At 38.7% G+C, this 26759-nt stretch overlaps 6 protein-coding genes across 6 annotated transcripts; 3 read left to right on the forward strand and 3 right to left on the reverse strand.

Annotated features, from left to right (window-relative positions):
- Window positions 1-654: 654 nt before the first annotated feature.
- Window positions 655-1011, forward strand: EAF02_009158 (uncharacterized protein; the record flags this gene model as incomplete). Its single annotated transcript, XM_038905206.1, has 1 exon — window positions 655-1011. One exon carries the CDS (start codon window positions 655-657, stop codon window positions 1009-1011), a length of 357 nt encoding a protein of 118 aa, XP_038755103.1.
- An 806-nt stretch (window positions 1012-1817) lies between these two features.
- On the reverse strand, window positions 1818-3675 carry EAF02_009159 (uncharacterized protein; the record flags this gene model as incomplete). The annotated part of the gene is made up of 8 exons (XM_038905207.1): window positions 1818-1982; window positions 2051-2315; window positions 2384-2494; window positions 2549-2717; window positions 2779-3177; window positions 3236-3305; window positions 3374-3466; window positions 3541-3675. 8 exons carry the CDS (start codon window positions 3673-3675, stop codon window positions 1818-1820), a joined length of 1407 nt encoding a protein of 468 aa, XP_038755104.1.
- Window positions 3676-14344: 10669 nt separating this feature from the next.
- Window positions 14345-16393, reverse strand: EAF02_009160 (uncharacterized protein). Its single transcript, XM_038905208.1, has 4 exons — window positions 16059-16393; window positions 15911-15971; window positions 14792-15856; window positions 14345-14713 (listed from the first exon to the last, which is right to left on the reverse strand). The coding sequence occupies exons 1-4, from the start codon at window positions 16390-16392 to the stop codon at window positions 14554-14556; spliced, it is 1620 nt and encodes a 539-aa protein (XP_038755105.1). The 5' UTR covers window position 16393; the 3' UTR covers window positions 14345-14553.
- A 399-nt stretch (window positions 16394-16792) lies between these two features.
- On the forward strand, window positions 16793-18518 carry EAF02_009161 (uncharacterized protein; the record flags this gene model as incomplete). Its single annotated transcript, XM_038905209.1, has 7 exons — window positions 16793-17073; window positions 17184-17310; window positions 17376-17394; window positions 17461-17628; window positions 17767-18019; window positions 18093-18347; window positions 18422-18518. The coding sequence occupies 7 exons, from the start codon at window positions 16793-16795 to the stop codon at window positions 18516-18518; spliced, it is 1200 nt and encodes a 399-aa protein (XP_038755106.1).
- A 1004-nt stretch (window positions 18519-19522) lies between these two features.
- EAF02_009162 (uncharacterized protein) lies at window positions 19523-21771 on the reverse strand (the record flags this gene model as incomplete). Its single annotated transcript, XM_038905210.1, has 8 exons — window positions 19523-19688; window positions 19772-19932; window positions 20024-20528; window positions 20598-20663; window positions 20734-20954; window positions 21025-21074; window positions 21144-21275; window positions 21369-21771. The coding sequence occupies 8 exons, from the start codon at window positions 21769-21771 to the stop codon at window positions 19523-19525; spliced, it is 1704 nt and encodes a 567-aa protein (XP_038755107.1).
- A 1099-nt stretch (window positions 21772-22870) lies between these two features.
- On the forward strand, window positions 22871-24576 carry EAF02_009163 (uncharacterized protein; the record flags this gene model as incomplete). Its single annotated transcript, XM_038905211.1, has 2 exons — window positions 22871-23191; window positions 23260-24576. 2 exons carry the CDS (start codon window positions 22871-22873, stop codon window positions 24574-24576), a joined length of 1638 nt encoding a protein of 545 aa, XP_038755108.1.
- Window positions 24577-26759: the final 2183 nt, after the last annotated feature.

The following is a 26759-nucleotide window of genomic DNA, read 5'->3' on the forward strand; positions in this document are numbered from 1 at the left end:
TCTCGACAATTGTTCCGTCTGAAATTCTCTGATAAATTTTGTAGTTGCAATATGCAGCTGATCTATGTCTGGTTCTCGGACTTGGCTTGATGAAACTATCTGCCATAGCATTCCTTTATGATTTAACACCAAACATTAATCAACGTCGAATTTGTCTCATTTTTGGAATCTTGCTTTCGATAGGTATGGAACGTCGTTGCCCTCATCGTAGCAGTTTTGGAAGCTTGTCATCATGTTTGGGTCGTATTTGATGATGCCAAATATTCCAACAGAGCAAGTTAAAAGACGAGTCTTTGGATCGATTGAGAGCTAACAAAACCATCTAGTAGCCATTTTGGGTTGCTTTCCTTATCCTTGAAATTATTTTCAACATCTTGTTGACAATAATCCCTCTCGCAATCATATGGGGTCTTCGTGTGAAGACACGTCAAGGATTCGCCACATGGTTCTGTTTTGGATCTCGAATACTGTGAGCAGCCTCTCCTCATATACTTGGTCTTTTTTTTCTAACATTTCCGAAGAATTCCCGGTGTCCTTGTGGCTCAGTTGGTCTTAATTTCGCAATCGTACAAGTCCTCGGACGTTTTGCTTACTCTTTGGGAGCCCGCGATTACTTCTCAAATAGTTCTTAGCCTTTCTTGTCTCCATCCCAGCATGCCGTACCTAAAGCCATTCCTCGGATCTCTCGACAGCGGCATGATAAGAAATTATGGAATTCACCGGCTTGGAGAATTCGAGACGAACGCGAAGACCTATACTTCTTCCGTTGGCATGAAAATCTTGAGTCAGAACCGTTATAAACAGAGTACAAGTAAAATTGCGAAAAGAAGTTTGATAAGTGAAGCGATTATTGAGCTTGCTAGGACAGTTGATGGTGGCAAAGAGATTGGATACGATGATGGGGATGCCACACTCAGCTTGAATAGCACTTCTAGTGAGAGTAGGGTGATAAAGAAGACTACTTCCCTCATTGTATATCTGCCGCTTCCTCACTTCAACACCAAGCATTGATGCAAAAGGGAACGGCAGAGCTCTTTATGTGGCCTTTAATGTTGTGGTTGTACGATTAAAGTGTACATATGTTGAGGTGGTGGAAACGGTAACGCTCATATCGGTGGACGTTTAAATGGGACCCCCATCAAGCATGTTTTGATTCCGCTGCGAGCAGTTTCTCTGTCACCAGATTTAACGCCAGGCGGCACAGAAACAGTTTCGGCTTCTTTTTGACGCGGTCTACCTCAAGCAAGATTGACTGACCAAATGAGTGGTAAGTAATGGATTTATTCTGTTACCTAAACCCCATATAGAGGATGTACTTCAATTACCCTTGTAGGTCTACAACAATCCATTTTTGATTGATCTCGTAGATCTTTGAGTTTACCACCTCTAGTTCGGCCCTGACGCCTATCCAGCGCGCTTTGATATTATTACCTACAGTCAGTTCTAATAGAACTTGGGGGAGGAAGAGCCAGTACGATTTGGAGAAAAAGAACACCTGATTTTCCAATCGGCTCCGCCCGCACTATCAAGCTCGTATGGCCTCTCCTGGCATAGAGCTCTACCCAGGTAAGCTAAGAAGAGGAAAAGCCAGGAGATTGTGACTTATGCCACCGGAGAAACAATTTCGGTTTCCACCACAGAACGTGCACTGTGCTCTGCTCTAAGAAATTGATTTCCTTGTTGACGAGCTCCATGTCATATGACCAGAGCAGCTTCGCCAGCACGAGGTTCAGCTCCATCAAGGCAAAAAGCTACACGCAAAATTGTGAGTGATTGGTTATTTGAAGTCTTGGGGAACAAAACTGGGCTGTGGTAACTTACTTCCGTCCCAAGCAATCTCGGGGCCCAAGCAAGAACGGACGACTGGCATCCTTGATGTCCTTTGAGTTGGGGTCCAACCAGCGCTCCGGCTTGAATTTCCAGGGGTCTGAGAAATACTTGGCGTTATGGGTAATGGACCAGGGGCTGACGTTGATCTCGGTCTAAGGTGCCGGTAGGACTGATTAGCAATCTGAATAGCACACAGCACGGCAAAAACAGTGAGACTTACCCCCTTGGGAATGTATTTGTCATGTAGCGTAAAACCAGGCGAAACTCTTGGCGCACCACCAGAGGCAGGAGGGAAAAGTCTGAGACCCTCGTTGATGACGGCTTGCAGGTACGGTAGTTGCTGAGACTTGACTGCATTGATCTCCTTGAAAGTCTTAAACGCGGAGCGGATCTCTTTGGTGAGCCGCTCAAGCTTGTCAGGGTTCTGAGCGAGGAAGCACGTCAGGCCGGACAACGTAGTCGCGACGGTCTCCCCACCAGCAATCCTGTCAAACAACAAATCTTTCAGCCAGTGTCTTATGAGATGATGATTGTGAGAATACTTATCACATACGTAAGGGTCGAGACATGAGCCGTCATCTCCTCCTTAGAGACTTCTCCCGCGCGAACTTTGTCGACCAGCAGACTAACGAAATCGTTACGGGATTCTTTGATCTCGAGACGCCTAAGAATGCTTGATCAGTAAAGCTCGAGTTTCTAGACCGTTTTTTCGACTCACTTCTCGACCTGCTGCCTGCTATAGTTCGAGTTCTGGTTACTGGTGACGAGCGAGGCAGGAATAAGCAGTCCAGCAAGCTTGGCCAGCCAGCCAATGCGCCGCAAATTGTCAAACAAGGTTATTATGTAGAGATGCTCGAGGACAAGATCTGCCCAGAAGTGCGGGATACCTATCGTTGGTGTGGGTCAGTGTTTTGTCTCTCCACGTAGAAGATATGCCTCGGGACTTGCCTGTATCTAGACTGTGAAAACTCTCCCCAAAGGCCATCTCGCCCAGAATGTCAAACGAGTTCATTTCATACCACTTTGTCATGTTTAATCCCTTGGTACCAGGACCCGCTTTCTCTCCCAAAATGTGGACGAACTTGTCAATTATTCCAGAGATTATCTCCTCCTGCTCAAGCAGTCCACGCTGGGAGAAGGCAGGGTTCAACATCTTGCGCATCAAAGAATGCTTCTCCGGGTTGCGCTCGCTGCCGACGCATTTGCTGTTAAAGCCGGCAGCAAAAACATCATAAAAAGGTCCCTTTAGTGCAATCTCATTGCCCCTTGTGGGGTGGCCGTAGATGGCCTTCCAGGACTCCACGCTGGCGAACGAGAGCTCGTTTGGCGCAATGCGTACGATATCGCCTAAGAACCCGTATCAGAAGTACTAGAGTATACCATAATCTGGGATGAAACAACAAACCATATTTCCTGTGGGCGTCTGCTACTGCAGAGTGGATCCTACCCCGAGAGCTATGGATGAAACGGTAAAACTGCAGAATGAAGTCCCTGGTGAGAACCCAGATCGTAGTAGTAGACTGCTGACTTTCAGATGACTTACGAGAGAGCAACGACCCAAGAATGGCCCTGGGAACCGGGCAAGAGGATGAAACCACGAATTGTAGCTCCACACGACGATGAATCTACATAGGATCTGTATTCGAGAGTTACAAAAATTAGCCAACGGCTTTGTGATGTGCAATCATGAGCTGCACAAAGAGAACTTACAATAGTTGCAAGGAATCTGGCCACAACCTGCCAATTCAACGTCTCCAATTTGATATAGCCTCCCAGTAGACTGTCGACGACAGGCCAACCGGTCTTAGGCTCCAGAGTGGTGCTTGTGACGTTATACTCGATCATGTTCACTTTCTCTGATTTATGTTACCTGCTATAAGTCGATTTCTAACACCAACAATAAATATCTACCAAGTGCTACACCCAGCTGCTGGCATGGCACCCCGTTCGTAGTCGCCTCGGGCGCCTAAATTGCCGCGGTATCCACCGGTATATTCCCGAATAGGACATTCCGGTTCGCCCGAAGCCCAGAAAGGTAATCAACCAGTCGCCGTCATCCACTTTTGTATGCGTATGGTCCCTGCACTCTGTTCTCGATTTACATGGATCGGACTTACCTTGATTGTATTTGCGGTCCCGCAACTTTCATCGGAAGCTTCCAATGTTTCTTTAAGGTTAGCGACTCGACACCTATTCGGTTCCTGTTCGTAGGTTAGCACACAAATGTGTCTGCGACGGCCCTCACTTTTACCTGTATCTTGATAAAGCTCATATCGCGTCGTTATACCCTTGCGGTTGGCCGCGCGTGGAATTTTCTTGTTTCATAGTCTCCGCATGAGGTGGGAATACCAAGCAAAAGATTAGATACCACAAATAGTTGTCGGAAAGCTATATTGTTGCATTGCATATGGAAAAACTTAGGATGAAGGGTCTTCCTGCCTGGCTGGCCCGTAAGAGATCGCCGTGGATGAGTCACGTGGTAAAGAAGTGTGCTGGTACCTTTCAGGCTTAGCTCAACTTAAGCGTAGACTTATTACGGGTCCGAATATAGTTCGTTCTAAAGGGATCATACGAAAAACGGAATCCATCTTCACCATCAATCCTATCGTTGGAAAAGGACTGATTGATCTAATCATTTTCTATAGCTAAACGCAAGCCTACACTCACGGTTATAGAAATGAAAAAAAGCTGGGATATAAAATCGATGACTTAAATTACTCCGATCTTAGATCTATTCTTAATATATCTATAACCTTAAAAGAACTAAAAAAGAATTTGAGAAGTATGAAAAATAGAGATTTTATAAAGACACTATATTAGGACTTTTACTCTTAATTTACTAAATATGTTATTTCAGTAAAATATCATTATTGTCACGGTGTGAGATCACGTGGACATATTGGTCCCCTCGGAGGGGACCGAATTGGGCGCTCGCACCGGAGCGCAAGTGAGCTAGGGCCCGATCGGGCTAGCTCGCTTAGCAAAATCCTGTATATCTTCAACTTGGAAGATCCTGTATCATAGCTCTTTGAGCTACGTCTTAATCCTCAATCTGAACCTATTACCCGAATCAGTATAACCTTGCCAGATTAGGGCAAAGTTATTAGAACCCTATCCAGCCCGCCTGCCCCGTGATAATTATTTAAATTCAATATAACAAATACCAAAACAAAGAAAATTCTAATAAAAATATTATCTAATAAATATTATAACACACATGGAGAATTAAATTACAATTTAAAACTTATCAGAATAATATGATGTATTCCAATTTATTAGATTTTAATGATTCTAACCAATTAATATATTCAAATTTATATTATTCAACAATTATTAAATAAATCAAGATTAAAGTAGTTTATATAATAATAGAGCTCATATGTCATAGTATGGGTAAAGACTTATATTGTACCATAAGGGTAGAAAAGCTATAGAAAAAGTGAAGCCCTATTTATAGGAAATAGGGCGCACTAATATTCTGTATCTGAAATACAGAGGTAACTATATGTCACGGGGTGACACTAAGCCCTTTCTATCCTGTCTGTTCTGTCCTACTATATATGTAAGAGTAAGGTAGAACTTTCAGTTCTACCTCCTAGTCTTTTGGGTGTTTAGCTTAATGGTAAAGCTTCTAAATATTCCCAGAAGTGATTTGTGATATTAGATAGAATTATCTTTGGTTATAAGTGGAGTTATGTGGGGGGCTTACTTATAGCTTACAAGCCTTCATTGGTTTGAGGATTAGTATATATAGATCCTGTCTGTTTGTCTGAATACCTGAGGCATTAGAATCCAGAATCTGAATCCTGAAATCTTCTAGTAGGTGATGGTATGGAGATCATACCTTAAGGAGGGGGGTAAATATCACGGGGTAACATTAAGCTCTTTCTATCCTGTTCTGTTCTGTTCTACTATATATGTAAGAGTAAAATAGAACTTCCAGTTTCTACCTCCTAGTCTTTTGGGCGTTTAGCTTAGCGGTAAAGCTTCTGAATACTCCCAGAAGTGATCCCGTGACAAAATGCTTTGAATATAGTTTATAGGGAAGCTACAAAAACCTATCTGATTAATAAAGATTTTCTTTATCTCAGAAATTTCTTACCATCCCTTTTATTTCTTTAATAGTTTTCTGATTATTTAGACCTATAATCTAATAAATATAATAATCATTGGATTATTGTTTTATTTAATACCAGTTTTTATAATATTTAATTTGTTTTATTCACCAATTCCGCTATTTTATGATATCTTAGTTTTCAATCTTATTTTTTTCAACTTCAATATTTTTTCATTTACCTATAGTTCGTATAATATATCCTGTTCTACAGATTAATGTATATTATTAAGCATAAATCGATTGTCTTTCTTTTCGATTATTGTTTTTATATGATTTTAATTTCAATCTTTTATATCGATAATGATTATACTAGTAATTGAGAAAAAGAAAAAATATATAAGGAGCCGGAGGGTTATAAAGATTCAAAGGTATTGAGTATAGAAAGCCAGAGGTTCCAAAGGGAACCGGAGGCAATCCGAAATTATATATAAAGAAGAAATGGATAACTATAATAATAAGAGAATATATATTACTATATTTAGATAGAAGATAATGAAACCATCTCCTACATTCTTTATAATAGAGATCAGCAAGACCAAGATGATTAAGGGTATCACCATTAGTCTTGTGTCCCTTCTTGAATATGTTCAAGAGAGAGAGGAAGAGTTATAGAATATACTCTATAGAAGAACACCCTGGCATTCCATTATATAGAAAAAGTATACAATATCTCCTATACCCTTGTAAAGGAAAGTAAAGATTAAGGGATCCTATATGATTAGGTGTAATTATATAGGAGACTGTATCCCAGTTTCTCTACTAAAAGGAAAGAGCTATAAAGGTACAGGCTCTATAGATCAATAGGCATCATATCATCAGTACAATCCCTATACCTTAGAGAAGTGTCTACACTAGGTATTGGGTAATCCTAGAGGAGAGGTTTTTCTTTAAAAAATTGATTAAAGATATTGGTTCCTGGAAGAGTGTGTGAGATCTGATCCATTGATCCTATAGCGGTTTTTGATAACTACAATCTCAAAGCGCTTTCTAGCATCCGTTGGAATCAACTCGCTAGCTCCAAAGCACTTGTTAGCGACCCTCGAGATTCACCGAATGAGAGTGATCAAACGCTACATACATACCTATACGATATAGATCATGCCGCTTAACTTGATTGAGATCAACTATAGCCCCGACTTACGACATAACGCCCCATAGCTTTCGATAAGCTACATAGCTTTAGATATTGCAATATCAGCATGGAGGAGTGTTAGAAAAGGTGCTTATACCGCATATCACGCTATACTATATCGGGATTAGCCCGCATGTGACTCTGTTCGAGTCCACACATATATATCGTATTGTCACGGTGTGGATACACGTGATCGATAAGCGATAAGCTAGGCCCTGTTAAGCTAGCTTATAAGTGAAAATTCTATATATCTTTATATTGAAAGATTCTATATTGTAGCTCTTCAAGCTATATCTTAGTCTATACTCTGTATCTATTGTTTTTAGCACCATTGAATATAAATTCCTAATCCCGTCTGTTTGCTTTGTGATACTATATAGGCTTTTATCAATACTATTTAATAATAATATCAATTCCGTATCCGCCTCGTTATTCGGAGGATGTCTTTGAGCTTAATATAATTGTGGTAGAGGATCTTCAAGCTTAATATTAAAATCTCCAGTCAGCAGTTGTGTATACTGTTAGATTGAAAAAAGCCAATCTGTTTTTCGAATATAAGATTCGAGAAGTGTTTATTAAGAAATGTATTAAGGCTTCTTTATATAGCAAATCATTATATAGAATATTTGTTTATTCAATTGTCTTGTCGAATCTGTATTTATTTTTGTTATACTTTTTGAAATAATATCTGCTGAATTATTTTCGAATTATTTGATATTATTATATCTATTTTATTTATTATTATTTATTTGAATAAATATATTCCCGATTTTAAAGAATTTGATGGTTTTCGATCCGATTGTAAAAATTTGTTTAATAGATATATATAAAGATAAACTTGAATTCCGATTGTTTCTTTATTATCTCTACTTATCTGATTTATATATTAGAAAACTTATTAAAAAAGCTTACGAACTGATTCTCCTCAAGATTATCTATAATATCCTACAATTCACTAACTATAGCCTGTTTTTGAAATATTTAGAGAACGCTTTTGGGAATTCCGATTACAAATAGAATATTTAGAACTAATTATATCTATTCAAACAAAACATTTCGATTTTAGTAATTTATTTTGTGAATTTTAGAGATTAGTTTTGAAAAGCGAAATGTTTAATAATACTCTAACCCTATTATTATTTAAAAGAATCTTCCAAAAACTATAAGATATACTGTTTTTATAACCTACTCTTGTTTTATAATTTCCAAAATACTCGTTTATTTGTTAACAATTTGATAATCGGTTTTGTTAGTATAGTAATAAATCTTTCGGAATTGTTTTATCATTTTTGTTTTTATTAGGAGAAAGACTTTTGTTTTGTTATTCGAATCTGTTTGTAACTTTGTAATCCAATTTTCCTATACAAGCAAGACCGCCTTTTCTGTTTGTTTAGGAAGGAGATTATTGAATCTTAGTTTTCAATATTATATTACTGGTAATGATTTATTTTGAAAAGAATGAGAAGAATATTACTGCTATGGCTCTACTGATTACTTGATTTGAGACTGTCTGTATTCTGATATCTACCCTATCTAGTTCAAAATTAGGACTTTTAATTTATTTAGATACAATCCTATTTCGAGAAGTTTATCAAAAAATAGAATATCTATTCAATCCCTACCTTGTTTCCTATTATAATCACTATCCCGCTTTCCGATTAGCTTATTCAAATTGGGAAACGGAACTTGTCTGGTTTAAATTATTACTAGAACGATTCTCTATGTAAACTCTGTTTGTTTATTATTGTTATTCAAGGATTGTTCTTGGAAAATAAATTGAATAATTATATGGATTTAATAATTCTATCTATTATTTTGTTTTTGGGAAAAGAGATTTTTCTAATCTATATTATAATGAATAGTAATTGTAAAAAAACTACTTTTACTAATCGAAGTTGGATATTGTTCTAGAAAATCTCTAAATATAAATTATTTGTTGTTTTCGAAGTTATTGAATTCGATGGCAAAATTCTACCTAGAAATCGGGTTATATTTTATATCCGTGTTGGATTTAGGATTAATAACCATATCGAAAAAAGAATTATTCTATATATAACTGAATTAGTCTATTATCTTATGGTATTGAGTATAATCTGGTTTAAAAAACACAACCCCCGTATCGACTTTGCAATAAACTCCTTTCAATTCGATAGTTTATATTACTACGAATTCTGTAACACTCTATTCTGTTTATTCTGAATAAAAGCTTTTCTTGATGTTTTTTTGAAAGCCCGATTTGTATATCTATTTGATTATCTTGAAGGCCTCAAGGATTGAGATATAGTTGCAATCTCTCTGAGGACCTATTTTATATACACCTATTGAAAATATGAAATATTTTAAATCTTTATTGAATAGATTAATAATATTCTGAAAAAGAAGAAAGAGTTCAATTCAAATAATCTTCTACCTGAATTCCGAAATTGAAAAGATATATTTTTCTCTACAAAATACTGATAAGCTACTACCACACTAACCATATAATTATGAAATCCGATTCCAAAAAGGATCTGTATTACCCTTTGGAGTCCTATATACCATATCCCGAACCAAATTCGAAACTCTAAAAGAATAACTGGAGGAAAACCTAAAGAAAAGGTTTATTCATTCCAACTCCTCTCCTACCACATTCCTTATACTATTTATTAAGAAAGCTAATAGAAATCTTCATTTCTATATCGATTACAGAGCCCTAAACAATTTGTTTATAAAGGATCAATATCTGTTGCTATTAACGTGTTTTATCACCGAGTGGATCATATCATCGAATGGATCATTTGAAAATACACCAAAATCAACTATTTTTAAATATTCTTATTTTAATAACCAATCATTATTTCTGAAAATTGAAAGATTTAAAATAATGATAATAATTTAGCTTTTTAGAAATTTAGTTTTTATATAAACATCTTTATTAAATTCGACAAAAATTCGAAAATGTCACGATTTTCGTTACAAAAAAACTATTTCTATAATAATTCTTATAGTGTTTTGAATATTCAAAAAAAAATTAAATTTTCATAGTACACTTTTAATTAGATTTCATATATTAAATTTTTAAAAAATTCTATCGATAAATAAAGAAAGTGCACGGTTACGCACAGACGAATTTTGTATGTAAATTGAGTGATCCATTCGGTGATATGATCCACTCGATGATAAAACACGTTAATTAAAGAATCTCTAAACAATTTGAAAGGAATAAAATACTTTAATAAGATCAATATTATTTCTGTTTTCAATAATATCAGAATCAAGAAAGAACAAGAATATTTGATTATATTTTATACCTGATTCGGTTTGTTCGAATCCTTAGTTATATTATTTGGACTGATAGGAACATTTGTTATGTTTTAGAGATTTATCAATAATTCCTTATATAAATACCTAAATATATTCTGTACTATATATCTAAATAATATATTGATATATAGTTGTATCTGAGAGGAATATATTTATTATATTCAAAAAGTTCTGTAAGTATTGAGAGAAGCCAATCTGTTTACAAAATTCGAAAAATGCGAATTCCTGAAATCTGAAACCACTTTTTTTGGCTTAATTGTGGGGAAGAATAATATCCGAATGAATCTAGAGAAAATACAGATTATTGTAAATTGGAAATCATTCAAAATCATAATCGATATATAAGTATTCATCGAATTCACAAACTTTTATTATTAATTTATTAAGGATTTTTCGAAGATAATCAGCCTGATAATAAAGCTAATCAAAAAGAATATTTTATTTTTATGGAATAATGCCTATCAAAATATTTTCGATTAATTAAAGAAAATATTTATCGAAATTCTTATTCTAGTTTTTTTTGATTGGGAAAAGGAGGTAATTCTAAAAACTAATATATTGGATTATATTTCTATAGGAGTTCTTTTTTAATATAATAAGAAAAGGATTTTAAAATCTATTATATTCTTTTTGAAGAAGTATTTTGTTATTAAATATAATTATAAGATCTATAATAAAGAACTTCTAATTATCATTTGTTATTTTAAAGAATAATATTCCAAACTTGAAGATATATTGTTTTCGATTCAGGTAATCATAGATTACAAGAATTTGGAATACTTTATGATAATGAAATTGCTAAATTACTATTAAGCTTGTTAATTTGAATTCCTATTTCAATTTAATTTTCAAATCATTTATTATTTTGGAAAGCTAGGTGCTAAATCTAATATTTTAATCAAAAAGTTAAAGGATTTTTTTAAAAAAAAGAATAAATATTTTTTATATTAAAACTAAATTATTCTGAAAAAAGAAAATTTAGATTCTGATTTGTTTTCCAATATCGATATATTAAAAAAAATCAAGATTGCTAAGAAAGTACGATTTACTGTTATTATACAAAGTCAGAGAAACTTTAATGCTGTTAATCTTTTTGATTCTGTTATATTCGAATCTGAACTTCTGTTTGTTATATCAGAACTTGACTCTATAATATTTCTAGAGGATTAAGAAATACCTTTAAACTTACCTACCAACCTGTTATCCCTATTCCAAAAAGGTTATCAAACTAATCCTGTTTCTAAATCTATTCTGAAATCCTTATAAAAAAGATTCTCGAAATATTTGAGAATCATTTTTATTGAGTATTTTAAAAATAATAGCTTATTATATTATTAAGGAAAACTATATATTCCTAATTATAATCCCCTAAAATCTTATTTGTTCTATTTGTATTACAAGTCCCTTGTTACTGGTTATCTGTATTATATCTGAATTTTCGAATTATTATTCCAAGATTATTATTAGCCTAACTACTATAATTATATTATATAATAGGTTTGTAATCATTATAGTTATTATTATACTATCTCTAATCATAAAAACCAAAAAGGAATCCTTTATCTACTCCCAATCTTATAAAAAGCCTAATAAGATATCTCTATAGATTTTATTATACATTTGCTTAAAAGTATTAACTTCGATATTATTATAATAATAATCAATTGTTTAATCAAGATAAAGCACTTTCTGCTTTATTATAATATTTGTAACTCTAAAGAAATCGTTTGTTTATTTTGAAAAAATATCTGAAAAGCTTTACAATTTGTTTCTAATAATTATTTCTAATTGTAAAGCTCAATTCATATCCGAATTCTGAAAGTATATCTATAAGCATTTGAGAATATTTGTTAGACTCTTTACTATTTACTATTCTAAAATTGATAAATAAACTGAAAAAGCTAATATAATATTAAAATAATATCTCAGATTGTATATAACTTACCTATAAAATAACTAAATAGAATGGTTTTTACTTGTTGAGTTTTTTATTAATAATATTTGGTTTAAGAGTATTCGAATAATCCCGTTTTTTTTTAATTATAGTTTTCATTCTTATTTGAACTTTGAATCTATTTTATTTAAAAGCAATTGTTTTATTATAAGAAATACTGAGAAATTCGTTTTTAAAATAGAAGCAATCTTCTTATACCTGAAGACAGAATTGATGCTAGTTAAGCCTAATACTTAAAGAATACTGACTCCTATTGTTTCCCTATTTATCGATATACTTTCCAATGATATGTCTAGCTAAATGTTAGAAAATATCAAAATCTTGTATTTATAAAAAAGCTTTAATTAAAAGAACTTTGGTTTATTCAAGATTTTAAGCTCAATAGGCTTTTATATTTATAAACTGAAACTCTCTATCTTTATAAGGATTTATTCTGTTTTTTCTATTAATCTATTATATTCTATATATAAATAATTCTATTCTTAAATAGTGTAATCTGCCCACTATTATCTATAGAAATCGACAATTTGAAGTATTTCGAAATCATTAAGATCCTGAATTCCTATTAGGAAAGAAGAGGTTGTGAAGGAATCTTGCCTGAAGTATACTATTCATTGGGTTAGTTATAATAAGTCAATCGAAGAATCTATTAGCTACTTAAAAGATACACAGAAAATGATCCGCAACTTTTATTATAAAATATCCTGATAAGTCTAGATTATTTAACCTGAATTGTCTGTTTATAAGATTATAAATTGTGACTTGCCACCTCATCAAAGTTTGGCCTAAAGGAAGGGGTAAGGGTTTATAATGTGGATACACATAATGATAAGTGATAAGCTAGGTTTATTAGGTTAACTTATAAATGAAAATTCTATATATCTTTATATTGGAAGATTCTATATTGTAATTCTTTGAGCTATATTTTAATCTATACTCTGTACCTATTGTTCTTAGCACTGTTGAATATAGATTTTCTGATCCTGCCTGCCTGCCTCGTAACATGTATCTCTATATAGAACTTAATAATATAAGACTTTTTCACCAAACTCATATATAATCTTCTAACAATCTGATTATTTATATAAAACAGAGCTAGAAAGTAGGCTAACAAGAAATATGATTTTCTGAAACTTTGATTTATTTTTATAATTTGTAATCAAACAATAATTAATTGTATTATAAAAAGTTGTATACTAATCTTGATACTTTATAATATCTTATTTATTATTATTAAACTTTTTGGGAACAATGAGATATTTGTAATAAGATAAAGCTTACAAATTATTGCGAACAATAATCTTCAATATTTCAATTGTATCTTTCAATTCAATAATCTTTAATTAACATTAATAGCTTGAGCCTAAGTAATAACAGTTTGAGGCTTATAATAGCCTCTAAATCGATTCGATCGATTCAAATACAGCTTGAGCAATAATGAAGTGTACAGCATTTGGATTATTGAATAGATCTATAAAGAAAGAGCTATTGATTTCAACAGAATGAAAAATGTGGTTCAAAAAAAGGAATTGTAAAGATAGGCTAGATATAGGTGCTTCTGGTGTAGCTGCTTATTCACTTATCTTTAATGCTTTTTGAGGCTCAAAACATTGATAATAGGGTATATAATAGATCAATAGTGAATATAATCAATATAATCAGAATAAGATATTGATAGAGCTTTGGAAATAAAATAGGAAATAAAGCTGTAATAGCTTATTTGATAATAATATAAATTATCATAATACAGATAAAGACTTATATTATATTATAAGAGTAGAAGAAGCTATGGAAAAGTGAAGCCCTACTTATAGAAAGTAGGGCGCACTAGTATCTGTGCCTAAGGTATAAAGGCAACTACAGATCATGTAGTTGGCGCCGTGATATCATATGATAATAAACTATGTTATAAGCATAAATATATATTATTGAAGTTAGATATAACTGAAATATAGAGAATACCAATCAAAAAACTGACGAATAAGAGTGATAACTTCAAGAGAATTGAGTGAATATCTTGTGGATAGGTATTGTGCGGCACTAGTAGCGAAGGACAAAAATCTCTAACGAATTTATATACAGTATGATCATCACTATCGCCTTGATACTCACTGAAGGCCAGGAGTTCTTAATCAAACAGAGCCAATCTAATCTTTTTCAATTTTTAACTATACTATCTATATCCTATATTCTCTTGTATTCTTGATCAATGATTTACTACGACGCAAAAGAGTCAACTTTGACTCTGACATGCTTCTTAATCATAGCGTTGCCGCAGTCGGTCCAGTCCGTAGATTGCTCGTTCGTCTCGTACAAGCTCATGTTCAGCGAGGTGAAGAAGTTAGAGAAGGTGAGGTAGGTCTCCATCCAAGCGACGCTATAGAGGGTATCAGGTTAGCAGCTGCATGGAGGGCAACTCTAAGAGGAGCAAGGAACAAAACAGAGGGAATCTTACTTGAGGCCGATGCAGGCACGGGAGCCCTTGCCGAAGACAACGAGGTAGTGGTCCAAGTTCTCGTTGGCCAACCAACGCTCGGGAATGAACTGGTCGGGGTTGGGGAAGATGTCAGGATTGGTGTGAACAGAGTGGATCGAACTAGAAACGGAGGTCCCTGCAGGCAGGTAATGACCCTGCCACGTCATGCCACCCGCGGGCACAAGACGGGGAAGAATACCTGGTACCGGCGAAGACATGCGGAGAGACTCCTTGATGCAGGCGTTCAAGTATGGAAGAGATCGGACAGTCTTGTACTCGTACAGGCCTTGGTCGTTCTTGGGGATAGGTTTGAGTTCGTCACGGAGCTTCTGGAGCTTGGCCGGTTGGCTCAGCAGGTAATAGGTGCCCATGCTCATGGTGTGACTGGTAGTGTGGGTTCCGGCAAAAGCAAACGAGTAGGTTTCATCCTCTACAGCTTGATGGGTGAGGGGCCTCCCGCCGTCCTCGGGTCGCAACAGGAGATCGATGACGGTCTTGCGGCCATCCTCGGCTTTCTCCACACCGAGCTCATGCTCGCTAGCGCGATCACGTATCCACTGGTTGATACTGGCTCGAAATTCGAACTCACCTGGGATCAGTTTCATGGCAATGTTCTTGGGAATGTTCAGCGCCATCCAAATGAGGATGGGGAAGTGCTTCAAGAGGAAGAAATTCTCGGAGAAAGTGCGCAGGGTGGCAAGGAACGGTGGCTCCTCCTCTTCCTTGGCGTCGATGAAGTTGAGTGTTCGGTCGCATAGGACTTGCATGATAGTATCGATCGTGATGCCGGTGTAGAGACGCTGGATGTCCAGGACTTTGTTCTGATCGTGGTGCTCGTGGGCCTTGCTGAGTGCGTTCTGGACGACCTTCAGGACGAGATGAGAAAGCGCTTCCATGGACTTGGCAGAGAACAAGTCGTTGATGAGCTTTCTCCGGCGCTTGTGGTATTCGACATCGACAATGGCAGGAAGAGCCTCGGGAATACCTCCAGCCGCCTGGAAAAACGCAGGATCCTTCATGTACTTGGACCCAGAGGAGTAGACCCTGAAATTTTAAGTCATCTGGGGAGGAATGGATCAAATAGAGGTAAAAAATTACTCGTGGAAGAAGTCAGGGTCACTGACGTGAACCCGATCTGGGCTGGCTCTGATGACAGGTCCTGTTAACATCGAATCAGTACATGCATATCATGCCAGCTATGTCATATCTTGGCGGGCCCAAGCGTCAGAGTGTGGAGAGGACCAACCATATTTTTCGTGGAGTGCGGCATAATTCTTGACATAAATGCCACCCAGAATTATGTCTTGATAGAACTCATACCAGTACGTCGTCCGCGCTAGGAATGGTCCGGGTATCTTGGCTAGAGGATGGAAGTAGAGCCGCCTCACGACCAGCTGGACAGAATAGAGAGTAAAAGATGCGAGTATAAGAGCGGCCCATCCCAGGGAAGTTTGAGGCAGGACGTGGTCAATAACATCAGAAAGGAGACCCATCGTCAAAAGCGTGCTTAGCGCTTGCACTAAATTTCGATGTCTGAGAATCACATCGGACGATAAAGAATTTGAAAGGAAGTGAAACAAGCCAGGACTTTAATGGAGAAGTACGACGAAGATCTCAAGTTATCTGGATGGGTTATACGAGCACGGAGACACACACGGGAATTACCCGTTTTGGCGAAATACAGATTGCTAGTCTTGATTAGGCACGTCCGGGGTGTGTTTCTAGTAAGACGAGTGGGTAGTTGTTATGGTCAAGGCTTTTTTGAGGCTTGTAGTCGGCAATTACTCCTTTAGGCAAGATATATAGAGGACATACAATTTGTGGCCCCGTATGGATACTATAACACAGCTGCTCCGGCTTAGGGGCCAATCATCTAGAATCTATGTGCAGTCTTTAATACAGTGAAGTGAAAAATTGTCCTACCACGGTCATCTGAGCTCCATCAGACCAAATCACAAAGTAAACTCTGCAGCACACAAAATGGCGATACCAGCACTTGAATCTCAGCTACACGACGCCGACACGGCCTCCAGCGATATGAGCAGCAACAGCACGGATTCCGGCTACGACACTAACTCCAGAACACCGCCAGAGAAAGCAGAAAACCCAGACGCCCAGGAATTGGAGCAACAGAAGCATGTTGCGAGACGGCCGCCATTCGTTCGTGTTCCGGACCTCTTTGGTTCTATCATGGCAACTAAACCTATCGTCAATCCCAATTACTTCGCAGCCAAGGCCAGGGGAGATCGATGGATTGCGAGGTAGGCAAAGAATGGCAGGGGCTGACAATGAAGACGGTGTCTCACGTCTTGGAATCACTTCACTTGCAAAGAGAACTTAAGCTGACGTGCTGTCTCGTTACGCCATGCAGAATCATGAATTTCAACAAGGCCGTGGCAGCAAGAAATTCCAAGGTTGATTTGTGCTTTTTGGCCTCTATTTGGGCCCCAGATGCATCCGAGGAGCGACTAGTCATGATGTTGGACTGGAATCATTGGGTTTGTTTCCCCTCTCCTCTTTTTAGTCTGTAACTCCCAAGGCTAATTCGTAACTTCACGCACAGGTTTTCCTCTTCGACGATCGTAGGTTGCTCTTGGTCATTAGACGAGCCATCCCCAAAAATTACTAATTTATTGCGCCCCACATAGAATTCGATGAAGGGCACCTGAAGGAAGATCCCGCCGCCGCAGCGGAGGAGGTGAAGCAGACCATTGCCATCATGGGTGACAACGCACCACTGTATACCCCCGAGTCAAATCCCATCCGATACGTCTTCCAGGAATGTTGGAAGCGATTAAAATCTGTGTCTAGTAAAGGTACGTTCTCCACCAACTAAGCGGCTCTTATGCTTCTTTCCTCTCTACCCCTATTTTGTAACAATGGATGTCTTGCTCTCACAAGTATCTGGCATGGCTTGACGAACAAGTCTGCATGATGTTGACTGTCAGCCCCAGAGATGCAACAGCGGTGGATAGTCCAGCACGAGCGCTATTTTGAGCAGCTTCTCGTGCAGGTCGACCAACAAGTCGGCGGCCAAAACTTCACACGCGATGTCGATGCTTACATGGACTTGCGAAGAGGCACGATCGGTGCGTACCCGGCGATCAACCTTAGCGAGTATGGCGCAGGTATAAATGTGCCGCAGCACGTTTATGACCACCCCAGTTTGCAAGAATGCATGAGAGTATCAGCTGACTTGGTTATACTGTAAGAAAATTTGACAGCACTGCTCCCGTCCCTTTGTTAAAAGTTATGTACTGATACCCCGTCTCGTCCTCAGGGTGAATGATGTTTTGTCTTACCGCAAAGACCTGGAGTTGGGCGTAGATCACAACCTCATGTCACTACTCATGGAAAGGGATAACCTGAGCGCCCAGCAGGCTGTCGACAAAATTGGTGACATGGTCAACGAATGCTATAGGCGGTGGTACCTCGCTCTAGCCGCGCTTCCGTCCTATGGCGAGAAGATCGACTACGAGGTCATGAAGTTTGTGGAGATTTGCAGGGCAGTGGCTCAGGGCAATCTATATTGGAGGCAAGTCGGTTCCGCTGTGGATCATCTCGCACAGCAGCGAAGCCAAATGGAAGTCAAGCTAACAGAGGTAATAGCTTCCAAACAGGTCGTTACCTGGGTCCTGAGGGCCATGATGTCCATGAAACAGGTATCATGTACCTTCCGCCCGCTAAAGACGTGCTCGTGGCATGAGGGGAGGAATAGGAGAGGGAAATGCAGCTACGTCTTATGAAGGAGTGGACTAGGCACGGGACAATGTGGTATTGTCAAGTTTGTAACTCCATATTTTTGTTTTTACGTTGATACACAAGACGCTAGGAGACGTCTTATATACCTGGGTACTTTGTTTAGAAAATGCTCATACTATGCTATTTTGAATTTTCGTTATGACTAAAATCCATGTCCCTACACACCTCTGAGTTACTTAGTGGTATCAGCGCTTGAAAAGACTTTGTATTGGCTATCTAGAAGCTTTATTCAATCCTTATCGTGAGACCTAATACTATCACTATAGTTCGGGTCCTAAATCTATTTCTATTCCGTCTCAAGTATAAATTTGGAGTATATATGGTAGACATGTAGTAACTTTAACACCTTTAGAAACTATTCTTTATGAACGCGAATGTCTCCAGGATGATCAGGAAACCGAACTGACTTGTCAACTAGACACCAAGCTTCCGGCCACGTCTTCGGTCAATTCATCGTGTTTGGAACTAGGATGACACCAACCCATTACTCTCCTGCTGCGTCTTTCCTTGAGAAGGTAAAAAAGAGCTTCCTGGGCTCGTTGATTGTAGAATTTGATAATCGCCTTGACGGGGTCGAAAATAATTCACCCGAGTACCTTCCATTCAACTTTTCAATGTCCGTCACTGTCTACTTACGGCTTCGTGAGTTGACAAACGGTTTCACCTCACTTCAATTTGAATCACATGAGCTACCATAAATTTGATTTACGGCGATTGATAAGTAAATTAACTAATCAAAGATAACAGAAAAAGTAGGTAAATCAAAAACTTCGAGGATACATGCCAAGAAACCCTGGACGATGTACCGGTATAATTTTAAAGCGACGCGATGTCAATCAAACGTGACTCGATTATTTACGGTACCGTAAGCCTACATAGAGACGTTGCCGATGACCATCTTAGTGATGGACCTCTAGTTGCAACATAAACCCTTGTCATCGGGAGGTCTCACTCAACCGTGACGCGAACATCCTTCGCGCCCGCCCTAGGAAAGCCCATGATATAGTCACGCGCAATCTTGATATCAGACTCGCCCGCATCATGAAGGACAAGCTTAGGGCCGCCAGGGCGGAATAGCATTGCGCTGGCAAGATACAACTCTGCCCAGGCGAGGCTAAAATGTTTAGAAATCTTGTTAGCGATTGCCCTTCATCAAAAAACAGTACGCTCAATGGCAGGTGAGCATGTTAAGCTTACTTGACTCCAAGGCAACTCCGCGAGCCCTTAGTGAAGGGGACGAAGTTGCGATCCATTTGCTTGTTGTACTCTCCGATCCAGCGTTCGGGCTTGAAGGCCTCCGGCTCGGGAAAGACGTTCGGGTCAAAGTGCATTGCGTAGATGGACATGCCAACTGGAGTCTGATTTTAATTAGTTTATGTCAGTTCACATCTCCGGGAAAGATTTCAAGAGCACTGCAAAAAAATTTGAGAGAAGAATGGTGCGGCAAACCTTTTTGGGGATGACCCATTGGTGGAACTGAATATCTTCGTCCGGCGAGCAGCGTGCAAGATTTCCAACGAGCCCATTCAACCGGAGCGCCTCCTTAACGCAGCCTCTGAGATATGGTAGCTTTTCCAGCTCCGCCCAGGCAGGTATCTTGTTGGGGTAGCCCTTGAAAACAGGCTGCAGCTCTGCTCTCAGCCGCTTCTCGATCTGCGAATTCTGAAGAACGTAGAAAACCACGAAGGTCAGGGTATGCGCACCTGCCAGCGTTCCGGCGAGCAGCATTATCATAGACTCAGCACGCAAACGATCGATAGACTTCTCAGACTCCGGTATATTGGAAGAAAGAAGGTGGTGGAAAACTGAAACGTCCGACAGGTCTCTCTTTGACGTGGCAATTTCGGATTTTATCTTTTCGATGTTCCGCTGGCCGGTCTTACCCAGCATCATGTTTGAGATGCCTTTGGGATAGACGCTGTTCATGATTGCGGTAGGCAGAGACTGCAGGACCCTGAGGTTTTCATTTTATAAGCACGTACTTATGAAAGGGCTCCGTCCCATGCGAAAAAGGAATACTTACTTGTTGATCCATGGAAAGCATCGGAATAGGGGTGCAATAGTGGTGGACTTCATCATAAGATCCTTCCTGAACCTCTAATTTAGTCTGGGAATCTACATTATCATTTTCGTTACTTCGAGAGATGTCCTCCACTTACCAAGCAGGAGTGAACTCCGGATCGTCCAGCAGACCAGCTTCCATGCCGCTAGACACTTGACCAATAATATCACCGGTTAATGCGCAGAGCATATGGTCCACTTCGATTATAGAACCAGATCTCTTGAGACCCATGAGTCTTTCGTCCATCTTCATGACATGCTCGGCAATCCGAGACTCAATACGAGTGATGCCTTGGCGAGAGAAGAATGGTTCCAGATGCTACGGGTCAACAATGTTAGATACTGAGCTTGTCCCCACGGACATAAAGTGCTTTTGGGGCTCTGCGTACCTTTCTCCGCGTACGGTGAAGGTCGTGGGAGACCGACAAGTGATGCGAGTCTATTCGCAAAACATGTGTTAGCCTACAACTCTTCGGCGAGTGCATCTGCATCAAGCTAGAAAGCGTACCTTCAAATCCGTTTCCCTCTCTACCCCTGGGCCACATGTCTGTCTTGCGAGTTGAGGCAGTGACGTATAGCTGATCGTAAAACGCCGGATCGCGGACTGAGAGTTCCCAAGGACTGGTGCGCACAATAGCGCCTGCAAATCCAGATACTGTCAGTTGTCAAAGATACCCTGAAATTGAGTTTTAGAGACTTAATGCTCCAAAAACGGCACTTGGGAGTTGCTTGCCATATTTCTCATGCATCTTGCGGACTTCATTTCCCCATTGTCCGCCCTTCACAATGTAGCAGTAGAACTCGTACCATTCGCACGCAGCGCAGATCTTGTAACCGGGAAACTTTGCCAAGGGATGTAGATACAAGCGGTAGAATACCAAGCAGAATACATAAGCAAAGTATAACCCGAGGACGACAGAGGCTATAGTGGTGATGTCTGTCCTGTCAATGTCTTCGAATTTGGCCTCAGCCACCTTGGTTCCGATTGATTGAGCATTCTGCCATGCCTTACTCTTGACGGCTAGCACAAAGGGAGTGGCTCTTTCGATTCCATGTCGGAGGAGTGCGTTCGACTTCTGCCACGTGAGCAGCGCCGTTTTAGTGACCAGTTCCAAGGTCGGGTTGCTCTTCTCCATGTTGATGTCTTCGGCCCAAAGAGTTATATTGAGAAATGGGAAAGATTCGCGAAGAACCTAGGAACCAGAAATTCAGTCGACATCTAATGGAAGGGAGATTCTACGGTATACTAAACATACTCTGGTGAAGGGGTTATTTCAATGCGGGGCACACAGAGAGTGCCTAAAGCCTGTCGAAATAGACTCTATTCTCGTACTAGGCATTACAGTTCCTAGTTTGAATTGATACGGTCTGTTAGTTGCTTTCGATCTCGACAAGGTACTAATCAAGCTTTGGGTATAATACTTGCGATGGGTGCCGCGGCAATCGGTGATGGCCATGCTGGGAAATGTACATGGACACCTGAGGCTCTTGACCCATCGGACTTGCTCAAAATGGATTTCCCCTTTGGGTAATTTGGCTAGGCGGCAAGCGAAGCCTATGCGAAGGTCGGATAGGTAAGCATACCCACTAGCGCCTGTAGGGATTATTCCAACGATGTTATTGGTCAAAATCATTAGTAATCATGCCGCTCTAATCAATCTTGTTCGCTATCTGCAAGGAAAGCAGAATATGAGTACTAATTAGATCGACTATCAAATTTGTTATCAATATCAACTTCATCAAATGTATCGGTAGTAATCGTAATATGGATATCATAGATCTCCAGCTGCTTAGAGAATTTTCTCTTCGGAGTTCGTTTTCTCTTTCTCCACTTATACCGTTGCCACTACTGTCTATCATACCTCCGTATCGAGAAATATTGTGTGACCAGCGAATCGAAGTATATACTTTATATAATATTGGTATACAATAGAGTGATATTCGCTGATATTTCCTCATTTAGGGTATTGATTTGCGCTATAGGCAGATTGAGTATACTTGCTTCATATATATAATCCCTAAAAGCGTTCTAGCCGGCTGCTTGTTATAATGACTGGCCAGATCGAGAGGATTCTTATATTTATTACTTTATCCAAACAGACTTAATGAATAGGTCTTGCTTATACTAGACTGGGAAGATCTATAGAGCCAATTGCACGTCTGGTTTGTTCTAACGATATAACATCTTAAAAAGGTTACGGTCAACAACAAAAGGCTGCCATTGTACTATACAAGATGGCGACAATACCGCTTTTCTTCTCACTGGTACTATTCTTGCGGCTTTATCATGCCTATAGGCTTGAAAAGCACCAAGAGGGTAAAGGTAAAGACATCGTTGCCTCAAAAGACCTGGTGTCAAAAACCGACAATCCGCAAGGTGATGACGAGGTCTTGCCCGTACATTTCATAGATCAGGCTACCATTGTACGCACATCCATTATCAACTATACTTTTCGCTACAACGACGTTCTCGACGCGGCAAAACTTCATCGAGGTCTACTCCAGCTATTGCAGATCCCAGGATGGAACAAGCTTGGAGGCCGGCTCCGAACCACTGTAAGTGACCACGTCCATCTATCCACGGCTCAAGAGCGCTCGCTAAAAGTTGATGCTTTTTTTTGCAGAAAAACGGAAAACTTGAGATTCATGTACCCAGAAACTTCAGCAAAACCCGCCCTGAAGTGAAGTTCTCTCACGTCGACTACTCCGATATCAAAATCGACTCCCACGGTCTGGCATCACAACTACCCAGACCCACAGGGTCTACACCATCCGTACAGGAGGGCTGCCACGCGTTCCGGTCATTTGCTTTGCCCACTGATCTTCCCAACAATATCGAGCATTACTGGAAGAACGACCAGCCAATGTTGTCTCTGCATGTAACATCCTTCGCGGACGCCACACTGGTTGGCTTGACCTTTCCGCACTCCCTCACTGACGCCATGGGCACATCAGAGTTTCTCAAGGCGTGGTCCAATGTCGTGGCTGGCAAGAGCAGCTTCGTGAAGCCCCTCCAGGGAACTCAGGTAGATGTGCTTGGCGATATTGGGACGAGCCTTGACAAGAAAGCTTCGCAGGGAGAATTCACTCTGGAAGGCCAACAAACCCGGGGGTCCTCCTTACTGTCCTTTATTGCTCGCTACATGTGGGATGCCACGACTCGTCGATCTATTCGGACGCGACACATCTACCTGCCTGCTAAATACATGTCGTATCTCCGCCAGGATGTCGAGGAGGAGCTGAAGAGGCAAAATGGCGGCGTTGTCCCGTTTGTTAGCGACGGCGATCTCATCACAGCCTGGGGCGCTCGCATGGTCATGTCATCGAGCCCATGGAAGAACTGTAGTGCCGTGATTTGTAACGTCTTCGACCTCCGCGGGCGTCTCAAGGACACATTTGCTCGCGGGGGCACATACCTTCAGAATCTGATCCTGCCGGCAACAACTGTCTTGTCAAAGGAAGAAGCGGCCACCGCCACGACTGCCCAGATTGCTCTGGGCCTGCGGAAGGCCATCGTAGAGCAGACTGATGATGTACAAGCTCGGCGACTCATGCGTATCGCACGTCGGTGGTTCTCGAGCATGGGCACGATGCCCTTGTTCGCAAAGTGGGATTCGCGAGTCGTTGCATGCACGAACTGGTCAAAGGCCAAATTTTTAGACGCAGCTGATTTCGGCCCCAACGCTTTGATTGCGGGTGGTATGGGCAATCGCAAATACAGCGGTACGAAGGTGGCTACAACACATACGGGACCGGCACAGGCACAAACACACCCAGGCAGACCAGTCATGTACTGGGGCACGACTCTGAGCGTTACTGACAAACCCCGCGACACCTTCGTGATCTATGGCAAAGACGCAGGCAGTAACTACTGGGTCCACGCTTACTTGAGGGAGGAAACGTGGAGCTTGATCCAGAAAGAACTCGACTCATTTAGATAAGGTAGCTGTAGTTGTTGGGCAGCAAAGTTAGGTATGTTGGTGATGAAGGAGAAGCTAGCAACAATTAAGTTACATTACGTTTGAGAATACAGCAGAGCGAGCTTGGAACTAATGAGCTGGCAAGAGTTGCGGTGTACTTTACTGTACTCAAGATTGATACTTGGTATAATGTGTTGGTGGCTTCTCGAGTCTGCAGAATTCGCTGCTGATGAAGCTGGCAATATATGTTCGGGTCCACAGACAAACATTTGGAATTCATAAATGGATTACGTGCATTAGCCAATAGACTAGTTCATTGCCCAATCAACGCATCTTCTAGCTTGACTAGTCTATTAACCAATGAACGTAGTAAAGGTTAAATTTTAAAGCTAGTTATAAATAGATATAGTCTATTTGTTAATACTTTAAAGTGGATACTCATACTATATAAATGCATATTTTATTTGATTAATAATCCTTCTCTTATCTATATTATAGTCTTTAAGTAGGTATTATTTTAATTAATATGACCTCACTAATATCTGTTTAAATTAGTAATAACTTTTCTAGAGAGGTTAAAAATAAGTTTCTAAATATACTTCAAGACAATAGTTATGAAACTAAAACCCGACTTTCTCTTCATAAATAGAATTAAATATAACTCTATTTAAATAATTCTAATTCTGATTACAAAGTATATAATCTTGAAGTCTTTACTATATGAGTAAGCATAGCACTTCTTCGAAGTATCTACTTCTATAATTACAAAATACTTCTTTATTTCTTTATTTTAATAAACTCTAATGTCTAGTTAAACAACTTCATTACTCGATCAGAATACATAAGATTAATATGACTCTTATAATCATACCTTAAATCAATCTAGTTTAATATCACTATATATATCTAACTTCTAATTAAAGTGACTATTCGATATAGCTATTCCTCTGTAAAAACTTAAGATTATATATATTTCTTTAAAATGAATTTCTATAATTGAACATAACGAAAACACATATTAAGTATAAAACAATAATTCGAGATAAAAGTAATCAATCTACTAACATAATCGATCTACTAATAAACTACGTTATATAATTCTATAATATATATCTATATCTTAGGGCCCGTTCGGATCGATTTTTTTTTGATATTAGACTAATATATTAGAAATATTAGCCCAATATTGTGTGTTAGGGTTGATCCACTTTACCACTACCCACAAAAGCGTGGAGTGTTCCGAATGCGTTCGGAACAGTGGATCTACTATATAAACCCTGTCAGGTGATCGCTCCCTGACATTGTGTTTACCGAACGCAATATTGAGCCTAATATATATTAGACTATATTAGATCTAATTAATGTATGACTGAAATATTTCGAAACGAACGCAATATTTGAGCCAGTAAAATATTGAGTCTAATAATCTTAAAGTGACAAATGCAACAAATTTTCTCAATCTTTCTCATACAGTAGGCTAATAGCAGCTTTTAAGGTATAGTTGAACAAATATATTTGAGAAAAAGCTTTATCTTCTTCATTTTCAAATCAACCTCACACGTCCTAAAATTACTCCAAATATATTAGCCTCAATCAAATATACCTAATATATATTAGCTTCAACAATTCAATTATCCTTGCCGTTTTATCATTATTAGAGATTTCATCAATTAAATAAGAAATCGATCCGAACGAGCCCTTCGTAAAGTAAGATTTAAGCTAATTTCGAGATATAGCGCGATGTGCGATATAAGTCTTCTATTTGAATATTTCCAATAGAATTCTTAATAATTAGATTTAATAATAAAGAAGCTCAAATTGAGAATATTCAAAAGAGAGTATATTATAATTGAAATAAATAAATACAATAATTATTACTTTCTTAATCTTTATATAAAGCTATTATTGAAATAATTAATACTGATTTTAATAAACCATAAATGTCAATTTAAAGAATTTCGAAAAACAATATTAAAATCATGTAGAATAATAAGAAAAAGAACATCTTCTTAATATAATAAGAATTTGATTGCTATTAAAATTGAATTTAAATCAGATTACTTCAATTTGTCTTCAATAGCCTCGAAGAACAAGAGTAATAATCGATATTTTGTTGGTTGCTGTAATGGGGATTCGAGGGTGGCCATGGTAGTAGCCCCAAGAGTGGAGGTTGAATTTGTGTGGTCAACCCAGGATCGCACGAT

This window comes from Botrytis sinoallii (assembly GCF_014898435.1).
Source record: "Botrytis sinoallii strain Bc 23 chromosome Unknown BSIN_018, whole genome shotgun sequence".
In the NCBI taxonomy this organism is placed as follows: domain Eukaryota; kingdom Fungi; phylum Ascomycota; class Leotiomycetes; order Helotiales; family Sclerotiniaceae; genus Botrytis; species Botrytis sinoallii.